Source organism: Pelophylax lessonae (genome assembly GCF_965119305.1).
Source record: "Pelophylax lessonae genome assembly, chromosome: 2".
NCBI lineage: Eukaryota > Metazoa > Chordata > Amphibia > Anura > Ranidae > Pelophylax > Pelophylax lessonae.
This window is the reverse complement of record NC_138769.1, coordinates 691,725,122-691,750,208: the sequence shown is the minus strand read 5'-3', so window position 1 is coordinate 691,750,208 and position 25,087 is coordinate 691,725,122. Positions and strand designations below refer to the sequence as shown.

The window sequence follows — 25,087 nt, the reverse complement described above, 5'->3', positions numbered from 1 at the left end:
TTTAAAAGTCAGTTCACACACGAGTGATATTTCGCTTAGACCCTGGCAAGATGAATCGCCTTAATCCCTTATCTGCTGAGGGCTTCAGAAGTGAGATCTTCCTTGTTCTTGGCTGGGTTCCCATCCACCTTGGTGTTTTTGTATGTTTTGCCAACCTTGTAATGTTTCAGTTCTACATTCTCCATAATATAAATTAAAATCTAAACCCAAAACCTTTTAACTTTGCGCTCTGAGGTGTGGGCACTGCAGTCACAATCAGATTGATATGCTAAGAGAGCTGAGAATCTTTATACTCAAAATGTAGCTTTGTTCACTTTGGTAACCCAATTATGGCAGGTGAAAGAAGAACTGGAATTTGCTTTTCACATGATTGGATAAGTATATCCTAGTATTTGGCCACATTTAACTGGGTTTGCACTTTAGTAGGGACAGACCGATTATCGGCAAGGCCGATATGCACTTTCCCCGATATATCGGTATCGGCCCCGGAACTGTCCCATATTGCCGATTTATTTTTGGGCCGTCATTCTGCCTTCTTAGGCCGCCTCCCTCACCTTCAACAGCCTCGTCTGGAGTTGGGACTAGTCTTGTGGGAGTGTATCACAGCCATATACCCACCCACATCCACAGGCCCTGTGCCTGCCAGCCACCCACATCCACAGGCCCTGTACCAGCCAGCCACAGGCACTGTACCAGCGAGCCAGCCACCCACCGGCTGTGTGACAGCCACCCACAGACAGGGTGCCAGACAGCCAGAGGCCCTGTGCCAGCCAGCCATGTACCCACCATAGGGTGCCAGCCAGCCATCCACCCACCATAGGGTGCCAGCCACCCACCACAGGGTACCAGCAAGCCTGCCATTAAGCATTAAAAAAATTAACATGTTCAGTACCAGATTTGTGTCAAAAATTGTCTTTTTCAAAACTTTAAATATACAAAATATCGGCCGAGACCGATACGTTGTGTGCAAAATATCGGTATTGGCCCTAAAAAAAAAAAAAAAAAAAAAAACCATATTGGTCTATCTCTACTTTAGTAAAACAAAATCCAAACCCTTTTTTTTTTTTTTTTTTTCTCTTTCATTTTGGATAGTCATTTTGGATAGAGTAAGGGAGGGTTTTAATCACTGTCAGTTTATTTTTTGCCATGGGTTTCCGATTGGGGAAGTTTCCATTCACTTCCTGTCCCATTGCTCAATCCGGAAGTGAGGGAATTCCTGGCTGTCACTAGGGCCACAAGAGCTAGTGTCCCCACTGGAATATTTTCCCTACATGACTGTTCTGGGGAAACCCAAAATCTGGGATTTTCTTTTACTTTTGGTGATCATGGTAAACAGGACAAATCGGGGGATTCACTTTCTCTCTAATGGGGACATACACTATATTGTCAAAAGTATCAGGACGCTTGCCTTTACATGCACATAAACTTTAATGGCGTCCTAGTCCTTAGGGTTCAATATTGAGTTGGCCCACCCTTTGCAGCTATAACAGCTTCAACTCTTCTGGGAAGGCTGTCCACAAGGTTTAGGAGTGTGTCTATGGGAATGTTTGACCATTCTTCCAGAAGCGCATTTGTGAGGTCAGGCACTGGTGTTGGATGAGAAGGCCAGGCTCACAGTACCCGCTCTAATTCATCCCAATGGTGTTCTATCAGGTTAAGGTCAGAATTCTGTGCAGGCCAGTAAATTTCTTCCACCCCAAACTCGCGCATCCATGTCTTTATGGACCTTGCTTTTGTGCACGGGTGAGCAGTCATATTGGAACAGGAAGGGGCCATCCCCAAACTATTCCCACAAGGTCGGGAGCATGAAGTTGTCTAAAATGTCTTGGTATGCTGACACCTTAGGAGTTCCCTTCACTAGAACTAAGGGGCCAAGCCCAACCCCTGAAAAACAACCTCTTGCCATAATCCCCCCCTCCTCCAAATGATTCGGACCAGTGCACAAAGCAAGGTTCATAAAGGCATGGATGAGTGAGTTTGGGTTGGAGGAACTTGACTGGTCTGCACAGAGTCCTGATCTCAACCTGATAAAACACCTTTGGGATGAATTGGAGTGGAGACTGCGAGCCAGGGCTTCTCATCCAACATCAGTACCTGACCTCACAAATGCGCTTCTGGAAGAATGGTCAAACATTCCCATAGACACACTTCTAAACCTTGTGAACAGGCTTCCTAGAAGAGTTAAAGCTGTTCTAGCTGCAAAGGGTGGGCCAACTCCATATTGAACCCTACGGACTAAGACTGGGAATTGCATTAAAGTTTCATATGCGTGTAAAGGCAGGCATACCAATACTTTCGACAATATAGTGTCGATGGATTACACGCACATGAACTTTAATGCAATTCCCAGTCTTAGTCCTGCTAGGTTCCAATTGCGATCTCCTCTATCGAAAACTAAAAATGTTTTTTTTTTTTGCCTTTTTAGGTTTTGCAGCTTGACTTGAGCTTACTGCTTAGCTCTGAGTGTATATTCAAAAAATGGTAGCCCTGACACCTTGGCCCATTTACCATGGAAAGGCAAATGTTGCCCAAGGACAGGATGTTTGGTGTATGAAAATTGTGAACCACCCTGTCCTAGTTACATAATCCTAATCTTGGTGTCAGGGAGGTTCATGTTAATCCTTTAATTTACATGGCTAAATATGTGAATTGTTGTCAAAACGTTGGGGGTAGAGATGTTAATACAGCATTATGTGTGGCAACAGATGGCAGCAAAAGCTTGACGTAGATGGTCTATTTCACACCTCCTTGTGAACAAGTTGTCCTTCCTGTTCAGATTCATCTCACTGTCCTTAAAGGGTAAGTTCACCAAATTAGTAACGTGAACTTGCACTGGACCCCCCCCCCCGGACCCTCTGTACCGGAGTCCTGCGATCTCCCACTGTAAGGCACTGGGACATTTCTTTACCAGGATTCGAAATCCTCCTGGTTTTCTCCTCCAGTGCTGACTCTGATTGGTCAGCACCATCCATGTGATGGTGCTGATCCAATAAAGATGCCTCCTATCCAAACACAGAGAGGTAGGGATAGGTGATTAAGCTGTGGGGTCCCCAGACCGGTGAAGCGGCGTCCTGGTGTCTGATATCGAGGGTTCACAGGACGGGGGGGGAGGTGATGGGGGTCCAATGAAAGTTCACCTTGCGGATTTTCTGGAAAGATGAACTTGCACTTTAAATGTTGTGTGTTTTTTTTTTTTTTTTTTTTTTTTAAGGTTTGGGAAAACTGTAAAACTTGTCCTCGTATAATTCTTTGGTTGCGAGTTGCTTTGTCTCCCCAACATAATCCTAACTACACTTGTACTGTACACTTCACTTCATGTACCAAGTTCCTTCAATTGTGTCAATTTTGTAAAGAGTATTGGGTTTTTAGGATGTACCAGCTTTTTTTTTTTTTTTTCTATTGCTGGTCTTGAAAGACAAAGACAAAGCCCAGTTGCATGTGAACTACTAACTAGATCCATCATGACCTGGTCAAATGAGGACCTTAACGATTGATCCAATCTATTTTAGTAAATAAGACCTCATATATTTTGGGTTTTCAGCTCCTAGATCCTGGATCAATTTCTCTGCCATTAGTAGGAAAAGAAGTAAAAGGGTTCTTTGGTGGAATCTAGTTATTTCAGCAGCTCCTAAATTATTAAACGGTGTCCTGCATGCCGCTATGCTTGAAGTTCTTCTGTTCATATTTATAACCCTTGGCAGAATATTTTCTTACATGGGACACTTTTTTTTTTTTTTTTTTTTTACCATTTTTGCCCCCAGGATGGCTCATCAGGCCAGCAGAAAATCGGGAAGATATCTGGCATCCCCGTGTAGATGTACGAAAAGAGCTTATATTGGAAATGAAGGCAGAAAACATAAAAATGTTTTTACAGTAAGCAATTTTATTTTCTTTACATTCTGCACACAAAAGGACAATAAATGTTGGGTGTAATCATGGCTTCATGATAGGGGCTTGGATTGTGGCTCCAGTGTAAATTTATTTCAAGCTTTAAACTCACAAATGAGACCAACATTTGGAAAGAATTTGGGGTAAAAGTTCCCTTCCTCAAGTCACTACAGTGCATTCAGAAAGTATTCATAGCACTTCACTTTTTCTACATTTTGTTATTCTACATTTTGTTATGTTACAGCCTTATTCCAAAACTGATTAAATTCATTATTTTCCTCAAAATTCTACAAACAATACCCCATAATGTTAACATGAAAGAAGTTTGTTTGACATCTTTGCAAATTTATTAAGCATAAAAAAAAAACAAAATAAAATCACATGTACATAACTATTTACAGCCTTTGCCATGACACTCAAAATTGAGCTCAAGTGCATCCGGTTTCCACTGCTCATCCGTTGTTTTCTTGTTTTCTTGTTTCTACAACTTGGAGTCCATCTGTGGTAAATGCAGTTGATTGGAAATTATTTGTAAAGGCACACACCTGTCTATATAAGGCCCCACAGTTAACAGTGCATGTCAGAGCACAAAGCAAGCCATGAAGTCCAAGGAATTGTTTGTAGACCACCTAGACAGGATTGTATCGAGGCACAGATCTGGGGAGGGGTACAGAAAAATTTCTTCAGCTTAGAAGGTCCCAAGAGCACAGCTGCCTCCATCCATAAATGGAAGAAATTTGGAACCACCAGGCGGCCCACTCTTGGAACTGAGTGATCAGGGGAGAAGGGCCTTAGTCAAGGAAGTGATCAAGAACCCGATGGTATGGTCACTCTAAGGGAGCTCCAGCCTTTCTCTGTGGAAAGAGGAGAACCTGCCAGAAGAACAACCATCTCTGCAGCATCAATCTGTTTTGTAGAGTGGCCAGACGGAAACTACTCCTCAGTATGACACATGACAGCCCATCTGGAGTTTGCCAAAAGGCACCTGAAAGACTCAGACCATGAGAAACCAAACTCCCTGGTCTGATGAAACGAAGATTGAACTATTTGGCCTGAATGGAAAGCGTCATGCCTGGAGTAAACCAGGCACCACTCCTCACCTGGCCAATGCCATCCGTACAGTGAAGCATGGTGGTGGTAGCATCATGCTGCAGTGTTTTGCAGCGGTAGGATCTGGGAGACTAGTCAGGATCGAGGGAAAGATGAATACAGAGATATCTTTGATGAAAACCTGCTCCAGAGCGATTTGGACATCAGACTGGGGCGAAGGTTCATCTTACATCGGATAAGGATAAAAACCTGAAATTAATGGTAGATGTTGAAAAGCAAAGTAAATGTTATCCAGTTAGGATTTTCCTCTACACTTATAGACCAGGAAAATACAATCTAGGAACTCGTGCATAGTTATTTCATACATTGTCCTTTTGCACACCCATGGTACTTGATTTGACCGTAGTTTATTCCTCTGCACCCCCTGTTAAGAAAATATTCCAAAAATGTTAATTCCTCAATATTGTTAAGCTGAAATCTAATTAGGAAAGACTCTATTTCAGACATTCAGTTATTTGCAAACCTCAGGAGCATGTGCTTGTGTCTAACTGTTTTCATTGTGGTGTTTTTGTTTCAGGGATTTCACAAAAATTCCTCATCTGGCCGGGACAGAGCAGAACCTGAATCTGGCAGAACGTATCCAATCCCAGTGGAGGAAGTTTGGGTTGGATAGCGCTGAGTTGGTCCACTATGATGTCTTGCTCTCTTATCCCAACAGCAGCAAGCCTAATTATATTTCTGTTATTGATGAACATGGAACAGAGGTAAGGGAATTGTTCTACAATCTATTTCCGTATTTAAAATTCTGTGTTCAAAAATCCAAAAACTGCACCCAAATATTTTAGACTGAGAAGCGGGTGAGAAGGCAAGGGTTAATTTTACCCTGCTCCCTTCCTCTAGTCCTGGAATGGGTTAAAGATTTTCTCTGCATGAATTTTTCATGAATTTTTATTTGTATCGACTCTAACCCATTGTCCGATATTAAAAACACCAGTGAATGCTGTTATTTATTTAAAATCTACAATGCTGAAAAAAATTAAAGGAACACTTTTTTAAAAAACACATCAGATCTCAATGGGGAAAAAAATCTCACGCTGCATATCTATACTGATATGGACTGGATAATGTTAGGAAGGAAAGGACGCCACATCCTTTAATGCAAATTGTCAACCTATAGAGGGTTAAATTCAAAGACACCCTGAAAATCAAAGTGAAAAAATTATGCAGAAGGCTAGTCCCTTTTGCTGCAGCAACTCAAAATGTCACTCATTGCAGCAACTCAAAATGGTACTAGTTTGTATGGCCCCCACCTGCTTATATGCAAGTGTTCCTTAAATTTTTTGTGTGTATATATGTATGTATATACCATGTTTCCCTGAAAATAAGCCCTACCCCCAAAAATAGGACCTAGCTTGATTTTTGGGGATGGCTGCAATATAAGCCCTACCTAGAAAAATAAGCCCTAGTTAAAGTCATTGTAAAAAAAACATGTAATCCGTTTTGTAAAAAAGATGATATATGTGAAGTGTCTTCCCCTTGGGTAACTTCATTGTGGAAAATACCATATTTCCAGCACCACTGGGTGCTCACGGGACCTGCTAGAGAACTTCTCTCCTCCCGGCTGATGTCAGCGGCCCTTCCCTCTGTAGTGCTCGGAGCGGAGAAGAAGGGCTCCGGCAGGTCATGTGAGTGCCCAGCAGCGCTGTAAATAAGGTATTTTCCACAATAAAGTTACACAAGGAGACACACTGCACATTACATAATCTTTTTACAGAATGGTTTACAAAATTTTACAAGGACTTTAAGTAAGATTTTGGGATTACAGAATTTAATAATGCTGACGGGGAGTGGGGGAGAAAAGACAGGGGACACAGGAACTTTAAAAAAACATTTTGTTTTACTCCAGGTTTTTTTTAGAACATAGAGAGGGGGTAAATGACACAGCACAAGCACTGTTGTATATCATGCTTTAAAGGGTCAGTGTGTGTGTGTGTGTGTGTGTGTGTGTGTGTGTGTGTATATGTATATATATATGTGTATGTGTATATGTATATATATATATATATATATATATATATATATATATATATATATATATATATATATATATATATATATATATATATATATATGTGTGTGTGTATATATATATATATATATATATATATATATATATATATATATATATATATATATATATATTATATATTTTCCAATAGAAGATGATATGACTGTATTTGAATAAATGTAGATCATTGTACATACTGTAAAAATAAGACATCCCCCTGAAAAATGCCCTAGTTTTTTTTTTTTTTTGTAGTCCTAATTAATAATACATAACCCGGTCTTATTTTCGGGGAAACACGGATGTATGTATGTATGTTTGTGTTTTTTTTTTTTTTTTTTTTTTTTTTTTTTTTCCTCCCATGTAAAAATGATTTAAATGTCAACTAGTATGAATATCTAAAATCTGACTTGATTATAGGGTTTCGGAATTCCCTGTACAGCAGAGTTCAGACTTGGAAAAGGCGGGATAGCACTTTGGGCCCATTTTGTGTGCCCCTTCCACAATGCTGACAAGGGACATGTTGATAAGGGTGGAGAGAGCAGAGATGTTTTAGGTATTTTGCTGCTCCTTTTTATTGTCCTATCATAGGCTGGAGTGGGAAGGGGACCAGCCTGTCTTGCCTGACTGCCGTAAAATTGGGTTATTAGGCTGTGCTTAGTGGTAAGACTGTAAATCTCAAGACTGATTGGTATAACTATAATTTATTTGCAGGCAAGCTAGTTTAAGTGCATTTGGACCCAAAAAATGTGTGTGTTTGTGTGTGTGTTTGTTTGTTTTTTTGGAAGTGTGTGTGGGCGGGGGGGGGGGGGGGGGTTGGTTGATGGGTCCCTTCCTGACCTGCCCTGGGGACATCTTTTTCACCACACAAAGAAGGAATTTCTCCAATGAATGACAAATACTCCAATGGACGGTTTTGGATTTAGATACTTCAAGCCACCACCATTGAGAAGGGGGGGGGGGGTGCATTTAGCTGGAGCTGAAAATGTTTAGCCAAAAGTCTATTGTGCCCCCTCTTGAAGAGGGTGGGGGGGGGGGGATATAAGGTATATGCGTGATTAGTGTTTATTTCTTGGATAACGGAAAGTTGGCTGTTTTTGCTTGTTAGCAGTGGTCTAAGGTCCTTGCCCAGCTTTAAAATGGGACACCTGGTGTGCTTTAATTTTCCCAAAGCATATTTCCCATTTTCCAAAGCTAAAAGGATGTTTTGAGTCAGTGTTTTTTTTTTTTTTTTTTTTGTATACTGGAGCCAGAAGTGGTACTGACGGGCATCGAGCTCCAAACCAGCCTTTCTCAAATGTGTTACCCAAGAGGAACCTTTGAAAGATTTTATAGATAACAGTGGAACCCCTGCTTAAAAAAAAAAAGTAAATAAATAAAATTTATTAGGGGTCAGTGAAAAAATCCTACCTTTATGTTGGTGGCCCATGAGAAGAATGCCACCCTTACAGCTAAAAAGAATACTGTCATACTGCTGGCTCTGCCAAGTGCTGTTGACCCTGGAACTATGCAGGCACCATAGGATGCAGAAGTCGTCAACCACAGCTCAAGGAACCCTGGTTGGGAATAGCTGCTTTGAACTGACATTGTGCAAAGTTTGCTGGGTTCCTGCAATATATTCGATGCAGCTATTCTACGGTGTACAACCCCTTGGTTTGGCCTTCACAGGTAGGCCATGCTGTCCTTCAGAGTACCAAGCCTCTGTGCTCTTTTTAACTAATTAATATTGATTTAATCTGGTAATTAAAATGATTTTAATCTAGAAGAAATTGTTGTTTTTTCCAGGTGTATAACACTTCTTTATCAGAACCACCTCCGGATGGCTATGAAAACTTCACAGATATAGTCCCTCCCTATAATGCCTTTTCGGCTCAGGGGGAACCAGAGGTAAGCAGTCCTAACGTTGGCATCTGGACATATTTCACTTCTACGTGTTTTTTGTTTTATGCAGCTTGCAAGCCACAGTTCCCTACAATGGTCACATAAACACCGGGACTACTAGGACTAATTAAGTTAAACTCCTGTTTTGTGGGATGAAACTGGAGCATGTGGCAAAATCCTACACCGAATTGGGTATAATTACAAATTTCATGATTAAAAAAAAAAAAGAATTGGTTCCAGTGCTTAAAGGCAAACACTACTATATTCATTTAGATGTGTAAATTCTTTTTTTATTCAAGCCCAATTTAACCACTTCAATACTGGGCACTTTCACCCCCTTCCTGCCCAGGCCAATTTTCAGCTTTTAGCGCTGTTGCATTTTGAATGACCATTTTGAGCCCTGATTGCCATCCCTGGTGGCCATAGTGGGCATCCCTGGGGTCATGGGTGGGCATCCCTGGTGGTTCTAGTGGCAACCCCCCCCCCCCCCCCGAGGGTCTGCACTGGTAATAAATGATCTGATTACTGAGCGCTCCTTAAGGCTCCATGTACACGGGACGTTGTTAAAAGTCCCTTTGAATGCTGGAATTTTTAGGACGTTTGAAACGTCCGTTCGGTCGCGTTTGTACCCGTGTTTAGCGGGCGTTTAGCAGCGTTTAGCAGCGTTTGCGTTCAGACGCGTTTGTGCGTTTGAAACGCCGGGAAACACACGTTCAAACGCAAATAATTGCGTTCTAAAAATAGTCCCTGAACGCAACTGCCTGCAAATGACTGTAAACGACCTGGTGTACATGGACAGATAAGATAACATGTAGATGGGTTCAGGGGCTTCTGAAAAAAACGCCCAACTGCTCCTAAACGGCCATTTCCAGCGTCCCGTGTACATGGAGCCTTACTGAGGAAAGCCGATCAACGACTCTTCCTGTTTACTATGTGACCAGCCGTGATTGGACACGGCTGGTCACATGGTAAAGAGCTTACATAAGTAGGCTCTTTACCGAGATTGGAGATGCAGGGAGTCAGTGTGACACCTCGCATCACCGATCGCTGCTCTGCTCGCCCCCGGGGGGCACGCAGAGCGCATTATCCTGCCGCCGTCATATGATGTCCGGTCAGGATAATGCAACCACGTTCCTGCCGTCATTCTGCTATAGGGTGGGATGTGGTTAAGCTTAAAAGGAAGGAGAAAGATAGATGGATATATTTGCCAGAGATAGCCAGCCATGTTTTTTGGTGAGGGTAGCAGTCTCTCTGCATCGGTCTAAAACAAAATTTAAGGAAGAGACCCATAGCGCTTTGTTGTGACTGCTATAGGCTGTATCCTGCCATTGACCTCTTAAGACTGTCCATAGAGGTCTTCAGAGTATCATTGGTTCCCGTCTACTGTAGCGTTTAGCCATGAGTGATCAGCTGCTGAACCAAATAAGCAAGCTGATGTTTCTTGTATTGTTTTTGCACTTGCTAAAATACAGTCTAACTTATGGTTTATTTTGCAGGGAGATCTGGTGTACGTGAACTATGCACGTACTGAAGACTTCTTCTATCTGCAGAGAAACTTGAGTATCAACTGCACTGGGAGAATTGTGATCGCCAGATACGGCAAGATCTTCCGAGGGAATAAGGTAGGAAAATTAGGCTGGTTATATGCAATTGGATTTGTATTTGAATGTTTTGTAGAAAAATCGCTCTTCAGACCACTTTTTTATTTTTCTTGCCATTGTGTCAACTAATTTTTGTTTGAAAGCACTTAAAATATCATCCAGACCCGATACTGGAATGTTAAAACGGGTTTCAGTTAAATATGTACAATTTTTCCTGAAAGAAAACCATTCAGTTAAATTTTGTTTGTTCAAGAAAAATGTTCTATTCTGCAACTTTAAATTTTGTGGTTCCTACAGTCAAAAAACAAAAGTGGATTTGACCAACTACCTTTAAGATTGTTTCAAAACAAACATTTTCAAGCAACATTCTACTAGTGTGTGGCCAGCTTTACTGTGTTGACTGCCTTCAAAGAGCTAAGAGACAGTTTTTAAGTAGCAGCAGTAGTCCAGTATCTAGCACTTGCCGTTGAAGGGGCAAGCTGCTAAGAATATGCCCAGGTCTCCTACAATAGTATAGTGGCTTCCAGTTACACAAGCACAGTCCCACACATCATTCAGGCTCAGTCTAGAGGATGCCTTTTTAGTATTTATTGCTAAAGAAGTTTAACAGGAGAGGGTTAGGGTCAAGTTCTTTACTTTGTGCCCCAGGAGCTATCTACCACTCAGCTTTCAGAGGTAGATCCTCAGTGAGGGAGATAAAGATTCTTCTCCAGACCAGGACTTCAGTGCAGTACCCTCCAGCATACATCCATTGGCAATCTTATCAGAGCCCCCAACCCAGGAGCTGCTGTAGCCCAGCCTACAGTTTTCTTGTTTCTCTTGTTAAGCTTGTGGGCAGGGTCATCTGCATCTATGCATGTGTACCTTTCACGTGGAGCGCGCTGATCAATGTTTGGGACCAGGCGAAGACTGCGGTCATGTGAAGAATTTAACATTAAGGCAGTTTCCTGATTTAGAGATGAACCTTCACTGTGTGCAGAATTCCTTTGACAAAGTGCTGTCCCATGTCACTACACAGATGTTGCATTTTGCCTAACTCGAACTAGAGTAATGTAATGGCCCAGGCATACCTCCAGTGAGATGAAAGTCCATAACAGCGTTGTCCATGGCTTGATGTCTTCCGAAAACTCCTGTGTCCTTAGCAGTGTCAGACGATTCCACTCACAGGCAGTCTGGAACCCACCGGACCTTGGGAACTCTTGGACCTTTTTTTATAGCATAGGTGGGCTGGCTAGGACCAAAAGCCTGGGAACTGAGCATGTAACAAATGAACCTTTTCCCCAGCCTGGGGCAGCCGCTGATTCACTACAACTAAGCACAGTTCAACCTGCCTCCAGGGGCAGGAGCCTCAAGAGGGCCAGAACCCTCCCTTGAAGGGAAAAGGACACTCTGGCAAGGCTTTCTAAACCTTTTTCCACTCCCCAGCCACCGTCTGGATGCCTCCCTCCAGGGATTGGCTGGGGCATAAATATTCACACTGATCATTTGAGTCTCCCTGTCCTAAACTCTGGAAACTTCTTTCAGTAGCAGGTTGAGGGGATCAAACTCCCTGAACAGGACAAACTAATCAATCGCTGTTCCACTCACTACAGTGAGGCCAAGAACTAAATTTAACCTAGAAGCCTAACTAGAGGAGGGCGCTACAAGTACAGCCGTGGCCAAAGGTTTTGAGAATGACACAAATATGAATTTATACAAAGTCTACTGTTTTAGATCTTTTTGTCAGATGTTACTATGGTATACTGAAGTATAATTACAAGCCTTTCATAAGTGTCAAAGGCTTTTTTTGGCAATCACATTATGTTTATGCAAAGAGTCAATATTTGCAATGCTGACCTTTCTTTTTCAAGACCTCTGCAATTCGCCCTGGCATGCTGTCGGTCAACTTCTGGGCCACATCCTGATCAATGGCAGCCCATTCTTGCATAATCAATGCTTGGAGTGTGTTAGAATTTGTGGGGGGTTTTTATTCACACGCCTCTTAAGGATTGACCACACGTTCTCAATGAGATTTAGGTCTGAGGAGTTTCCTGGCAATGACCCAAAATGTTGAGGTTTTGTTCCCCAAGCCACATAGTTATCACTTTAGCCTTTATGTTAAGGTACTCCCATCTTGGAAAATGCATTGTTTGTCACCAAACTGTTCTTGGATGGTTGGGAGTCATTGCTCTGAGGAGGATTTGTGTACCATTCTTTATTCATGGCTGTGTTCTAAGGCAAAATTGTGAGTGAGCCCACATATTAAGGGTCTCAGGATGCTTTACTGTTGGCATGACACAGGACTGATGGCACTGCTCACTTTTTCTTCTCAGGACAAGGTTTTTTTTCTTGTTGCCCCAAACAATTGGAAAGGGAATTCAAAAGAGAAAATGATTTTACCCCAGTCCTCAGCAGTCCAATCCCTGTAACTTTTGCAGAATATCAGTCTGTCCCTGATGTTTTTCCTAAAGAAGTGACTTCTTTGCTGCTCTTCTTCACACCAGGTCATCCTCAAAAATCATTGCCTCACTGGGCATGCAGATGCACTCACACCTGCCTGCTGCCATTCCCAAGCAAGCTCTGATGTAGTTCACGATCTCGCAGCTAAATCGACTGTAGAGGCCGGTCCTGGCACTTGCTGGACTTTCTTGGGTGCCCTGAAGCCTTCTTCACAAATGCAATGGAAATAATTTTTATGGGATTAAGATCATTTTCATGGCAAAGAGGGACTTTGCAATTAATTTGATCACTCTTCATAACATTCTGGAGTATATGCAAATTGCCATCATAAAAACTGAGGCAGCAGACTTTGCGAAAATTTAATATTTGTCATTCTCCACTTTTGGTCACGGCTGTATTCAGAGGTATAGACTATAATTTATAAACGGTAATAGGCCATGACCTGATCTGTAGATTACAGCCGATTTAATTTGATTAAGAACTAATAATCTTTGACACATGTGTGGAAGCCTATATGTTAACAGAACAGCCAGACAACTTTCATGTTCAAGAGTGCAGGCATTTCAAAGATCAGAAAAAATAGCAACATTACTCCTGTTGTCAAAGTTCCAGAACAACGACTGACTGGTCATTGTTTGGTTACCAGGTCCCATCGCAGAACAAGGGAACTGCCTACAAGGACCCAGTCAAATGGCAACCTGGTCCTTTGGGTCCATTATACATTGCACATTGGTACTTAGTGCCACAGAGCAATGGTACCCTGGTCTACAGGGCCTCAGAATAGCACAGTGGTCCTGTGAATCCCATAGACACTGGCACACTGGTCCTTTGGGACTCAGAACAATGACAATCTGGTCTAGTGTGTCTTCTGGACCCCAGATCAATTGCACACTAGTCCTCTGGACCCCAGAATAACGGTACACTTCCAGCTGAATACAACTGGTATCCTGATTAAGTGATGGCTCAGCCTTAAAACGGCATGTACAGTATTCCCCTATACTGTGCTCTGCTTAATGTGAGTTAACTCCCACTTCAACAGCCAAGGCTGTTATTTCTGGAATGTATGGAAGACCAGAGGTTAATTTATTTAGTTACATCCCCCAGTGGATAGTGGTTTACTTGGTACATGTTTTTTTCCTGCTGCGAACAGGTGAAAAGTCCTACCAACTGACCTTTTTTGACAACTTGAGCTTACGTCTGTCATGATGTAATTAATCCTTTCAGACTAATTACCGGTCTGTTAATGATCTGCTGAGTTCCACCAACTGTAACCTCTCACTTAACTATTCTAGGTGGGAGAACAAGACCAGTCAGCATATTGTTCATTGTATCTTAGCTGCTCCTGTGATCTGAGGTCTGTACTCTGGGCTGTATTATAATAATGGCACTAGGCCCTAGGTCATTAAGGTATTACTAGGTTTGGACTAGTACTTAGGGCAGCATGGTTAGAAGGGGGCAGCATCTAGTCTCCACAGTGACAAACTGGAGAATTTTTCCTTGTATTGTTTTCCTTTGTCGGCCAATATTATGGCTGAAGTGAGAGCGAAAAATATAGGAGGAAAGGGGTGTAGGTAATGTTGTAGGGGAGTTGACGGCTCTTTAGAATTCAGGGAACCTGAAGGCATTTCTTCCTTTTTTTTTGTTTTAACTTGTTTGATGGTCAGTACAGGTAATATGTGCTTTCATATAAAAGTAGACCCTGTGCTGCCTCCAGTAGTACATTCCAACATTTGCACTAAACAAATCACATGGCACACGGGGCTTGCATAAAAGGGGCATCCTCATTAAGTTGTGGGCCACATTGTCTAAATAAGGGTCTGGCTATACGTCAGAGCTTATACATGTATGCTAAGGGTCATTGACAGTGTGCTAGTTCAGAAAACCAACCTTTCTGTTGCGTCCTCCGACAGTCGCCGCCTCCTCTAGGTCATCACTATTGGGTATTGTCTTCCTATCCGTAGGAATAGCTAGGCATATAGACTTAGTCAAAAGACAAAAGGCATTAGCATATACACACCCATAGGGGCTGTCCAATCCGGTTAATACCCCCCCTGCATCACCACTCCCAATTCAGTTTTAATTTGCCTAGCGTCAGGAATAGTCGGGCTTACCTTGTGCTGGGGCTTCAGTCTCAGCCTTCCTAATCTTTTATTTGATTTTCTTTTGAAAATGTCACTTTTTTTTTTTCTCTTGCTTTACTAGCTGTTTATTTTGTCAGCTTCTAGTGTTAGTCTTCTCTTCGGATGAAGATGGATCATGCGGTGCTGGGATTCGGACTGACCGCCCTGGTTCTCCAGGGCAGAAGGGTCAGATGGACCCCCAGCCCGCCATCAAGCGTTCAGCTATGGTTCGCCCTGGCACTACGAACGACCCATCCCTGTTCGCTGCAGGGATGCAGCCGTGAGGTGGCTACCTCACAGGACTCGTCTGCGGTGCTGCAGCGTAATGTCCCTGGCTCACGGCACTCCCTGTCAGATGAGGACAGAGGTTTATCCGTGCATAGAGGCTCCCCCCACGCCATCTGATACAGGTAAGTACTTTTCTGTGTGGGGCCTCTGTCTGGGATGGCAGTCTGTGTTGCTGTGTGTCCCCATGTCTGTGCCTGTGTGACTCACTGTGGGGTTCGCTTGTGCAGATCTGTATGTTTGCCGGGGGTCCCTGTCCCTGTGACACCTTAGGTGCATGTTTGGGGGTGCAGACGTTTGTGCTTGTGCGGCGACCGCAGCAGGGCGATTTCGCGCGGTCCGCCATCTTTACTGTGGGCACACATGTATAGCTCCTCTGGGGCGATTGTACATGTCATTTTGGTGCCATCCGCCGCCATTTTGTGGGCGGTGGAACGATCTGTCCGACCGCATGTCGGCGGCCATTTTGGCGTAGCCTCCAATGCATTCCTGTGGGGCAGCCATTTTCCCGGGGTCTGGCTTAGTCCAGCCCTCTCCAGCAGCATTCCATCAGCAGCAAGGACACTGGTAGCAACGCTCTGCAGGTTATCACTCTGTTTTCCCTCTGTATATCGCTTCTGGCTCAGTTTCTTTTCTCCTTTGGGGGTCTTTCATCACTGTTGCAGTAGCGGTGGGCTGCGCACACTGCAGCGCTGTTAAAGGGGACAGTACATCTTTTTTGCACTGTAGTTTGTTTTCTGATAACTTGAGCCATGGATTCTCAGGAAAGCAAGTTTCCTCCAGCTCTAGTGGGGGGTCCCAGTTCTCCTGTGGCCCCGCTGCGCCCCGCTCTAATTGCGGTGGCGAATAAGGAACTGCTGATGTCTGAACAGGCTGCGAGTAGGAGTCCCGGATTGTCTCTCTCTTCTGATTCAGATGGGGATTTGGCTGCTGCTGCTGCGAGCGTGCCCTTTTCAGGGTCCCGCTCATCCTTGGACCCCTTGGGGTCTCAGGGGGAGGCTGAGATGGAAGGGGTTGATGCCCCCTCCCCGGGGTCGCCTGCAGAACGGGCGACCATGGATGTTTTGATTGTGTCTGTTAAGGACACCTTACATTTAGAGGATGAGCCCTGTCCTCCGGGCGTTGTGTCCCCGTTTGGGACGCACAGGACCCGCAAGTCTGCGCAGGTTTTTCCATGACACTGTTAATGAACAGTGGCGCACGTTAAAACGTCCATTCCTGGTACCTAGTCGGTTTGGGTTACTTTATCCTTTTGATCCGGCTACAGATTCACGATGGTGTGCCTCCACAGGTGGATCACACTGTGGCCTTGCTAAACAAGGCTACCTTGGTTCCTACTGAGGATGCCCCAGTTTTCCAGGGTTCCACGGACCGGCGGTTGGAGTCCCTATCTCTCCATTCCTATACGGTGGCGGGTTCATTGCTCAAACTGCTGATTGAACTAGGATGCTTAAGCGCAATCTTGTGTCTGCTGGTGTTACACCTGCCCAGCTGAAATTGGTGGATCAAATCCACCAAGGAGTCATGTACTTGTGTGATGCAGCTTTGGCCGAGGCTCCCTTAGTGGCTCGCCTCTCTAGTGTCGCAGGGGGTTCAACGGCGACTGATTTGGCTGAAGAGCTGGTCGTCCAACCAGTCCTCAAGGGAGACGGTTGCTGATTCTCCCTATGCTGGCTCTCGCCTTTTTGGCGAGGCATTGGACACCCTGGTAACAGGCGTCACGGGGGGCATGTGCTCTATGATGCCCCAGAACCCGAAGACCAAGTCTTTTCGAGGCAGGCGGGGGTTCTGCGTCTGGTTCTAATCGGGGGGTCCTTTTGTGCCTTTCGGAACCAATCCAAGGGCAAGCCCTTCAAGGCCCAGGGCACCCAGAAGAAGCCCTGGGCAGGTGAGCAGGAGTCCGGCACTGCCGGCTCGGCGGGTCAATCTGCCTCTACCTGAAGGGGCGCCCTCACCCATTCAGGGGTGGCGAGACGTTTGCGTGGTTTCCTCCGACCTTGGCTGCTCCGGCTATCGGACAGGTGGGTCCAGGAAATCGTTCGAGGGTTTCGGGGGTTTTTATGTTCGAATCTGTTCACTGTGCCCAGGAAGGAGGGCAAAGTGCTTCCTATTCTGGACGTGCAAGCGCTGAACCGCTTCGGGCGTGTTTCGGAAGTTTCGAATGGAGTCTCTCCGTTCGGTTGTGGCCTCCTTGAGTCCAGGAGAATTCCTGGCTTCGGTAGATCTGAAAGATGCGTACCTGCACATCCCTATTTTTGAGGGTCATCAGCGGTACCTTCAGTTTGCTATCACAGAGGACCACTACCAGTTTGTGGCGTTACCTTTCGGTCTCGCTTCGGCACCCAGGGTGTTTACCAGGGTGTTGGCACCGGTCCTGGGCCTACTGCGATTTGTCCATCACGGTACAGACGCTCCAGGAGTTCGGTTGGGCCGTCAACGTTCAGAACTCAGCATTGTCTCCGTCGCTTCGCCTTCCCTGTCTGGGAATGGTTCTGGACTCTGCTCAGGCAAGGGTGTTCTTGGCGGAGGACAAGCCCTGGACTTTGCGGGACAAACTCAGGTCCCTCAGGGACAATCCGTCCTCGTCACTCAGGACCTGCATGCAGGGCCTGGGGTTGATGGTGTCGGCCTTCGAGGCGATTCCCTTTGCCCAGTTCCACACGCGGGCTCTCCAGACGGAGATCCTGGCCAGGTGGGACAGATTTCCTCAGTCCTTGGATCTGGATGTCTCCCTGAGTCGCCAGACCAGATTGGCTCTTCTTTGGTGGATCTAGTCCCCGTCGGTGGCGGAAGGCAAGTCCTTCCGTCCGTTAGTGTGGACGGTGGTTACCTGTCGGGCTGGGGTTGAGTCCTGGACTTGTCTGCCCAGGACACTTGGTCGGAGGAGGTGTCCTCCCTCCCGATAAATGTGCTGGAACTACGAGCGATAAAACTCTGTCTCTTCCAGTGGTCGTAACGTCTCCAGGGCCTGCCTGTTCGCGTACAGACGGACAATGCTACCGCGGTGGCTTAAATCAACCACCAGGGGGGCACCAAGAGTGCTCGTGCGGCCCGGGAGGTGTCCGACATTCTGTCTTGGGCCGAGACTCATGTCCCGGCGATCTCGGCAGTTCACATTCCGGGTGTGGAACATTGGCAGGCCGACTATTTGAGCCGCCAGACCCTGGACCAGGGGGAATGGTCCCTTCACCCGGAGGTCTTTCAGATGCTGTGTGCGAGATGGGGATCCCCAGATGTGGATCTGTTCGCATCCCGGCTAAATCGAAAGGTGGAAAGATTAGTGGCAAGAACGCGCGATCAGGTGGCCCCTTGGCATCAGTATCGTCTGATGTACGCCTTTCCTCCGATTCGGTTACTATCCCGGTTCCTTCGCAGATTGGCCTCGGAACCGCACATGGTGATTCTGGTGGCACCGGACTGGCCACGCCGGTCCTGGTACGCCGACGTTGTTCATCTGGCAGGGGCACCTTCGTGGCGCCTGCCTCTGCGGGAAGATCTCCTGTCTCAGGGTCCGATCTTCCATCCTGCTTTACAGTCGCTGGCTTTAACGGCCTGGCTGTTGAGACCCGGGTCTTGGAAGGACAAGGGTCTATCCCCTGAGGTTATCCCTACCCTGATCAAGGCTAGGAAATCCTCCTCTGGTAAGATCTATTACCGTACCTGGAAAGCCTATTTCACCTGGTGTGAGTCCAGGGGGTTCTTCCCTCGTTCTTACTCGGTGTTGAGAATCTTGGCTTTCCTCCAGTCTGGAGTGGATCAGCGCCTGGTGCTGGCCACGATAAAGGGCCAGGTGTCCGCAATGGCTGTCCTTTTCCAACGCCCTGTGGCGTCTCATTCCTTTGTGCGCACCTTAATTCAAGGTGTGCGACATTTGGCTCCTCCCAGGAAGGAGCCCTTACCTCCGTGGGACTTGAACTTGGTTCTGTCCGCGTTGCAGCGTGCTCCCTTTGAAAATATCAGGGAGATATCATTGCCTTTCTGGTGGCGATCACTTTGGCTCGCAGGGTGTCGGAGCTGGCGGCATTGTCTTGCCGCTCCCCTTACTTGATAATTCACAAGGATAAGGTGGTTTTGCGACCACCCCCATCCTTCCTTCCCAAGGTGATCTCTGAATATCACCTTAATGAGGACATTGTCCTGCCTTCGCTTTGTACGAAGCCTAAACATCCAAAGGAGATTGCTTTGCATTCCTTGGATGTTGTCAGGGCGATCAGGGTTTACCTGTCATCTACGGAGTCCTTTCAGAAGACGGATTCCCTCTTTGTCCTTCCTGAGGGACCTCTGAAGGGCATGGCTGCGTCCGCAGCGACTATTGCCAAATGGATCAGACAGACCATTGAGCAGGCTTACGCCTTGAAGGAACGGGTTCCGCACTTCCCTGTTAAGGCGCACTCTACCAGGTCTTTGAGTACTTCCTGGGCCTATTGGCATCCGTCTTCAGTGGCCCAGGTGTGCAAGGCGGCGACTTTGTCGTCGGTGCACACTTTTTACCAAGTTCTACAAAGTAGACGTTCTAGCATCAGCTGATGCTTCTTTTGGCCGCAAAGTTCTCAGTGTGGCTGTGCCATGTTGGACCCTTGAATTTTTCTCTGGGTCCCTGGCTGTTGGCATTAGCTTTCCTAGGCTGTTGCTCCTGTTGAGCATTTTTTTTTTTTTTTTTTTCTGTTGCCCAGTTGGTTCTTACGGTGCATGTAAGATTCCTTTCTCTGATGTGGGTACTGCGTTGCCTTTTCTACGGTTGCGTCTCCCACCCCTCATGTCTATACTGCTTTGGGACATCCCAATAGTGATGACTTAGAGGAGGCGGCGACTGTCGGAGGACGTAAGAAAACTGAATTTTTGTAAAGTCTTACCTGTAAAATTCCTTTCTCTGAGTCCTCCGACAGTCGCTGCCCCCGCCCCTCTTTTGGGGTTCTTATTACCTACTGCTATGCTACCAAACTGAATTGGGAGTGGTGATGCAGGGGGGGGGGGGGTATTGACCGGATGGGACAGCCCCCATGGGTGTGTATATGCTAATGCCTTTTGTCTTTTGACTAAGTCTATATGCCTAGCTATTCCTACGGATTGGAAGACAATACTCAATAGTGATGACTTAGAGGAGGCGGCGACTGTCGGAGGACTCAGAGAAAGGAATTTTACAGGTAAGATTTTACAAAAATTCAGTTATTTCGATTTACTGAAATCAGATAAGTGAAAGTTTACGTGAAGTCAAGCTTTATATTTTGGGATAGATTAACCCCTTCCCATTGGCTGTACACATGTATTGTATGTGACAGCACGGAGATGGGCCTTAATGCCATTCCGACAGATAATACACATACCTCTTTTGAACTGGAAGCAAGCACAATTGTGTGCCCTTAGCACAGTGGCTACACTGTCACCAGCAGCTCATGGTCACCTAGTAACAATCAGGAGTCAGTAAGGACAGGCTCCCAGTTTACATTATCTAGAGATGGCCAATCATGGTGATCACATGATCGGAAAGGCCAAGCATTGTCCAACAAATAGATGCTCTGATGCTAAAATCCTCCTAAAGAACTAGAGGACTGTTGGAATGTGGTGTCCCTTCACTTCCTGTCCTAGAGACACAACAGTAAATCTTTCCAAAAGAAGAGGAAGATCCCCCCTGCTAGACAGTTGGTCACTGGTATACCAGAGGCAATGGTCACCATGACAAACGGGACAAAAATCCGTTTTATTAATAAATAAAATTAATTTAGGTTTTTTAGCACTTCAGGAAAAAAAAGCAAATCAATTCAAAATAGTCCCCCTTAATCAATCTATATCAGAAGTGGCATCCTCCTGTGAATGATATGGAATGCACAAGCACGTGGTTGGCTCTTAGGATGCCACTGCCAGCGGCTCTAGCAACCAACTACAGTGATGGATTTGGCAAGCAGGCCACAGTTTTGAGACCCCTGGTCTAAAGGTTTTTTTAATGGAAAATTGATACCAAGAAAGTTTTTATGGAAGAGGAAACACCGTATTGTGCCATAAAACCTCTTTCCTTTTCGGCACTAAGAGTGCGAAAAGGGTCCGGGGACACTGTAACTCATACTCATGGTGCACATATCTGGGGGTTTCAATCGTCAGTAGCCACCCCATGGCTGAAGACCAAAGACTCTGGACCTGTAAGAAGACTAGGAGAAGACTGACAAGAGAGAGTGGGGACCTGGTATTGCTGTAGGAGGGCACACTAAAACATAGCTTGACATTTTGTTTTAGAAAAACTGGATTTAACCGTTCCACTGACGGGGAAAAACCCACCAACCTCCAGGTATCTCTGCTACTACAACAATCCACTTAATCGTATAAACTATCCTCAGGTCTCCCAAACGAACCTAGGATTGGGCATCTGGAAGCATTAAAAGCGGCCAACATGATTCTGTGTGAAGATATTCTTTACAAGCAGCTGAACAAAGGTTGCGTCGTATTGCATCGTACGACTTTCTCTAAGGCAATACGCGATCACACCAATGCAAGTAGCTAAAGCCAGTTTTTGATTTGTTTTTCACCGGACCTTTCCTTTATTTACAATCTAAAAACATTACAGCACTATAAAGGCTCCCCTTGTTTTCATGTTTTTGCATGTGTTCCACACTTCTCATACCCCGAGAGTAATGTATCAAGATCAATAAAATGTAGGTCTGCCATAATGCTGTGCTTATTTGCCATTAATGGCAAGAGCTGAAAGGACCGCATGTGGCTTTCGTTCTGCTTTAATGTACATTTAGCAATGAGCAGTCAATTCCACCTAACTTTGATCTCACAGCACTGCTAGGCTAAATTGGCTTAAAATTGCAAAGTTCCCCTTTAAAGGTAGTACAGATCAAAGTTCCTAGCTGTGACACCTCGGTGCTGTCCCATGGCTTTGTGGATCATGTAATATTACTTACTGTTTCTTCCTCTGTGTTGGTAGGATCAGAGATAGTATTAACCCACAGAGCCTTTTAGCTTTGATGTAGAGCTAGCGCAATATGATTTTGGATTGAATGCAGTGGCTGACCACTCTTTGCACATCAATTCTCTTTGCATTGCCTTAAAGTGGAAGTTCCCCATTGGGCAGCTGTAACGGAGCATCTTTATTTACTCTGGAGGTTATTTTTGATCAAGGGAACTAACCTTGTGAGGTTTCCTTTTTGTGGTCTGTGTGCTCTCTTGCCCCTTGACGATGGTTAGTTTTAGCTCAATTTGGAGGATTGAGCTTTTTTTTTAAGATTTGGCCCAACTTCTCACTCTCTTCATATGTATAGCTAGTTCAGCCCCTTAAGAAGACTATTATTAAACGCATTGGCTCATCTCACATGGAACCATCTTTTTACGATGGCAGTATTGAAATGAATGAATCCCATGTAGGAATGGGGAGTGGATAGGTTAGATCTAACTAGAAGAGCATTCTATTGTGTACATCATGTCAGCCATGGTTTATTTTTTTTATTTATTTTTTTTTATAATAAGCTTGTAATACAAATACACATTTTATACATTTTGGTTACATTTCTGTGCCTCAAGTCCAAACTAGTTTTTGTTCTCCTTTTTTCGCCTTCTAATTTCTCTGACAATTAAACAGCTATGTAAAACCTCTACAGTGCCTTGATAAAAAAAACCCATGTTTGAAATCTGTCTATACTAAAGTGGTCCAGCAATCCACACTGGAAGCAGGCAGCCTTTCCTGAGTGACACCATGCAACTCTTGGTGTGGCTCAACCCCAGCATGTGTTATACAGTACATCTTGTGATTGAAAGGCTTGACCAGAAAGAAGTTTCCTCCTCCTTTTCTCCCTGACGATGTCGAAGACTTGGGATAGCATCACAAGGGGTGACTGAGCAACAAACATTGAGTTTCTTGGGGTGTCTCATAAACGGCCAGCAGTTTATCAAATGCTGGGACAGCCGAAACCAAAGTAAACAGTGGTCCTAAGCATATAGGATGGTACATGTTGTTTTATATGGCTGTTTAATGTTTATAGAGTAATTCTGGGATGAACTTCCACTGACCTAGTAGTTCTATTTCTCCTTGCAGGTAAAAAATGCTATATTAGCTGGTGCCAAAGGAATCATCTTGTTTTCTGATCCAGCTGATTACTGCGCCCCTGGTGTTAAGCCCTATCCGAATGGCTGGAACTTACCTGGTGGTGCAGCCCAGAGAGGAAATGTTCTAAATCTCAATGGAGCTGGAGACCCTCTAACTCCAGGTTATCCTGCTAAAGGTTAGTAAAACAAAACCAAGAATATGGAAAAGTTAGTGTGCTGTTTTACCAATATGTAAAATATAATATAATGCATAGTTGTGATAATGTCATTATTGGTTTATACTGCCATCTTGTGGTTGTTGCACTTGCTTTCTGTCTTTCCCTTCTGTGTTCCTTCCTGTCCCCTCCCATTTATGATGTATTTCCTGTTCCTGCTTCTTTATGCTTGTGGGTATAGAGATGGCCACATCTGTCTAGGCCTTTATACAATCTGCTTGCATCCGGGAACACATTACCATGTTTTGACCTGCAGATACCATCTTTCCATCATCTGCCACATTTTGTTGTCTGCTATATCTATTGCTTGCAATAAAACCTACGTAGATGGAAAACGGTGCCTGGTGAGTTCAGCTATCGAATAACGATTGTCTGCGGTAATTGTATCTGCTTATACAGGCCAGGATTAGGTCTCAGCAGGGGATAAGTCACTATTACAACAATTGGAGTCAGAATATACAGAATTAGTACTATTTGACATATATGCATTTAAAGCAGACACTGAATGAAAGAGGTAAAATCTGCTTTGTGACCCGTGCCATGTAAGGTAAACTTAATGTATAAAAAATATGAACATTAAAGCTCACAACTAAGGATGGGCAATTGTGCGTGTTCTAGTTTTTTTGACCCCAGTCTATGACTGCTTTGGGTCTTCCAACAGTGATCAGGGCACAAGTGGCATGGTTCTTGATTTGTGTGATGATCTTTACAACCAATTATTGTGATCAGAGCTGACACCGGAGGGGTACAGGTTGTACCCATTGGGTCAGCAGGGGACCCTGGGCCTAGCATGGGCTGCCTTCGGAGCCTCAAACGCAGTGTCATTTCAGCAGAGTTCAAGAAAATAGCGCAGTAACACAGTAAAACTCTGACTCTTTCCTCCACTTCCCAGTGTCGGCTTTGTGCGCTCTTTCCCTGATTTCTCATGCTCCCTATAGGGCATATACCTAGACTCTCACCCTTATGTATTATGTCTACTGCGCATGCATTAACGTTCAGTGTCATTGGGTATAGGAAATATCAAATTTTTCATAACCAAAATTTGTGTTTGTTTTCTGCCGGTCAGAGTTTATGTACAGATACAATGCTGATGAAGGCGTAGGACTGCCCAGCATTCCTGTCCATCCTATAGGTTACCATGATGCAGAAAAGATCCTCAAGTAAGTAGTTTTTTGATGAAGGCAATCTTTTCTTTATACAAGGTATCTCACCCAGTAATGTTAATGTAGATTAATCAAAGCAGTTATCGCGCTGTCTAAATATACCATGTAACCTCTTTGCGAACAGGGTACAGGTTTTCAGAGGCTGCCCAATGTTAAATCTGAACGCAGCAGTCTAATCTTGTAGTCTAGGCAGATATAAAAGACACACATAGACATTTCTGTAATCTGATACATTATTGGATACAGGCAGTGTAATTACTTTTGACCTGGATCTGCCTCTTTCAGTTCCTGTACAGCAGGGCTGGAGTGCGAGAGGAAGAAGCAATACATAGAGCCAATTAGT

At 44.8% G+C, this 25,087-nt stretch overlaps 1 protein-coding gene across 1 annotated transcript in view; it reads left to right on the top strand.

The window, feature by feature from the left end:
• The window catches only part of NAALAD2 (N-acetylated alpha-linked acidic dipeptidase 2), a 120,134-nt gene that overhangs the window by 34,116 nt on the left and 60,931 nt on the right, over positions 1–25,087 (top strand). The window contains exons 3-8 of the mRNA XM_082245616.1: positions 3,762–3,873; positions 5,516–5,702; positions 8,789–8,890; positions 10,381–10,506; positions 23,356–23,542; positions 24,648–24,741. Of these exons, the coding sequence (XP_082101742.1) occupies positions 3,762–3,873; positions 5,516–5,702; positions 8,789–8,890; positions 10,381–10,506; positions 23,356–23,542; positions 24,648–24,741 (808 nt within the window). The remainder of the gene's footprint in view (positions 1–3,761; positions 3,874–5,515; positions 5,703–8,788; positions 8,891–10,380; positions 10,507–23,355; positions 23,543–24,647; positions 24,742–25,087) is intronic.